Source organism: Megalops cyprinoides, chromosome 5 (assembly GCF_013368585.1).
Source record: "Megalops cyprinoides isolate fMegCyp1 chromosome 5, fMegCyp1.pri, whole genome shotgun sequence".
In the NCBI taxonomy this organism is placed as follows: domain Eukaryota; kingdom Metazoa; phylum Chordata; class Actinopteri; order Elopiformes; family Megalopidae; genus Megalops; species Megalops cyprinoides.
Window position 1 is genome coordinate 38,725,001 of NC_050587.1, and position 2,500 is coordinate 38,727,500.

General features: G+C 49.0%; 1 protein-coding gene across 1 annotated transcript in view; it reads left to right on the forward strand.

The window, feature by feature from the left end:
* The window catches only part of LOC118778462 (transmembrane protein 132D-like), a 26,806-nt gene that overhangs the window by 22,208 nt on the left and 2,098 nt on the right, over positions 1 to 2,500 (forward strand). Inside the window, exons 5-7 of the mRNA XM_036529994.1 lie at positions 1 to 59; positions 558 to 825; positions 1,307 to 1,498. The exon at positions 1 to 59 is cut by the window's left edge and continues 147 nt beyond it. Of these exons, the coding sequence (XP_036385887.1) occupies positions 1 to 59; positions 558 to 825; positions 1,307 to 1,498 (519 nt within the window). The remainder of the gene's footprint in view (positions 60 to 557; positions 826 to 1,306; positions 1,499 to 2,500) is intronic.

Sequence of the window (2,500 nt, forward strand, 5' to 3'; positions counted from 1 at the left end):
TCCGACACCGAGCTCAGCCAGATCAAGGGCTGGAGGGTGCCCGTCACCACCGTCAAGAGGTAGGCCCTGTCAGCCGCCCGCAGTCAGCCCTGCTGAGATGTAGATAGATAGATACAGTACTTTATTTATCCCCAAGGGGAAATTTCAGAATTTCCCTGTAGTGTTGAACTCTCATAAAAACTTAACAAAACACCAGCGTGCATTTATTTTCTTCCCTGGTGCGTTTCCATCTCCATAAATAGAAGAGCAAATAGGCTCTTAATGGGGTTGATGAAGTGGCCTTATGTGGAAATCGTGTCAGCAAACTGGGCTGAACTTACATTAACCGCCGCGTAAATAGAGTAATGGGGATAAAAAAATCTCTCTCATTAAATGGAGATGGCTCAGGGTGTGCTGTGTATGTATATGTCAGATTCCATGCCAGGAGGAATGCCCTGTAATCATGCTGGATTAGAGAGGAGCATTAACAGCAGGGGATGGGAGGGTCCTTCTGCGTGTGCTGGTGTTTCGGGGGGCTTGAATCACTGCCCCCCCCCTCCCCTCCCTGTGTCCCTCAGGGCCAGCTGGGAGAGTGAGGAAGAGGAGGAGAAGAGGGGTAAGGGGTGTATGCTGCAGTACCAGCATGCCCAGGTGAGGGTGTACACCCACTTCCTGGCTGAGCAGCGGGACTCCCAGCAGCCCCCGGCGTCCTTCCTGGGCGGGGACTGGCAGGTGGATGTCACCAAGCTGGTGCGGCCCTTCCTGAAGGTGGAGAACCCCCGCGTCGCCCGGCTCCAGGGTGGGAGGATACTGTCCGGGCGGAGTGTCGGGGTCACTGCCATCAAGGTAAACTTTACTGCACCAGACAAATGTCCCGCGTAGCACTTATGCCGCCGCCCCCTGTGTGTCAGTGTTTGGTGGTGAATGTGCTGTTGCAGGTTCCTCCTGTTAATGATCAGTGGCGCCCCCTGTGTGTGTGTGTGTGTGTGTGTGTGTGTGTGTGTTTGTGTGCTGGTGTGCTCATGCAGGTGGTCTCTTCTCTGTCTGTGTTAATGATCAGTGGTGTCCCCTGTCTGTGTGTGAGTTTTGGTCTCTCCTCTGTCTGTGTTAATGATCAGTGGCGCCCCCTGTCTGTGTGTGAGTTTTGGTCTCTTCTCTGTCTGTGTTAATGATCAGTGGCGCCCCCTGTCTGTGTGTGAGTTTTGGTCTCTCCTCTGTCTGTGTTAATGATCAGTGGCGCCCCCTGTCTGTGTGTGAGTTTTGGTCTCTTCTCTATCTGTGTTAATGATCAGTGGCGCCCCCTGTCTGTGTGTGTGTGCCGGTGCAGGTGCTGTCTCCTCTGTCAGACTCTGTCTTGGCGGAGAGCACGGTGAAGGTGCTGGATGACAAAGTGTCCATCACGGAGCTGGGGGTGCAGCTGGTGTCCGGCCTCTCCCTCTCCCTGCAGCTCAGCCCAGGAAGCAACAGGGCCATCGTCGCCACGGCAACCACGCAGGAGGTGCTGAACAGACCCAAACAGGTACCACATCGTCCTGCCTCAACAGAGTGAGAGCCACTGTCCTGTCCCCTAGTGACGTCACTGCACACAGCATGGACATCAGAGACATCTGTACTGTATGGCTCTGTGTGAACGACAGTCAGGATAGGAAAGACTGAAGGTTCAATATTTAACACCCCCTTAGGGCAGTCAGAGACAGCAAGTTTAAAATGAGTAAAATGTATGTCGTATTGGAGTATGAGATTAACTTCCACAGGTTCTGCAAAAAAATCAGTAGCTGTTTGAGCATGTACTTTGTTGTTACAAACTAATATCAAATAACCCCTGGGAGAGTTTATGCAGTGACATTTTGTTCAACCATAACATTTCCCTGGAACTTCTTGACGACCCTTAGTGCCCATACCATTATAATTCCTATAATTAATTATACATTTTAGTGCCAAAAATATATAATTAATTTAAAGATACATTATCCATTCAGTGCGCTGTGCGTACTGTGTCCTCTTCAGACACTCTCAGCAGTGTTTCTTTGCGGTGCGGTTTGACCCAGTTACTACGAAGCGGTTAAGCTTCGACATATCAGTCAAGTAATTCACGATGTTCCAGTAAATATAACCCCCTGGGTCATAGATACAGGATTTCCCCTCTGAATGTAGGGCAGTCTGTGGCTCAAATCCCACAGCTCAGCTGACTTCATGGTTTTGACTGTGGTTGAAGGCCGACCGCAATCGTTACTGTGCCCTCTAGTGGTTCGAAAATTGATTTATTTATTTATTTTTTAGAGCATATTTGAATTGATTCTCATGAATTTCACTGTGTGTTTTTTTTTCTCCGTCTGTGGCATGCGGCTCAGTGACCTCATGTCAGTTAGAACAGAATTAGCATTCGAATGCTTTTGGTGAGGCCAATGATGTGATAGATAGTCAGATATGATAACTTCTTCGCTAGGTTCCTGAGGCTTTGTTAAAAAGCTGGTGGTATCATTTTTTTCGTGTAACTTTTTAAAAACATATTTATTCCCAG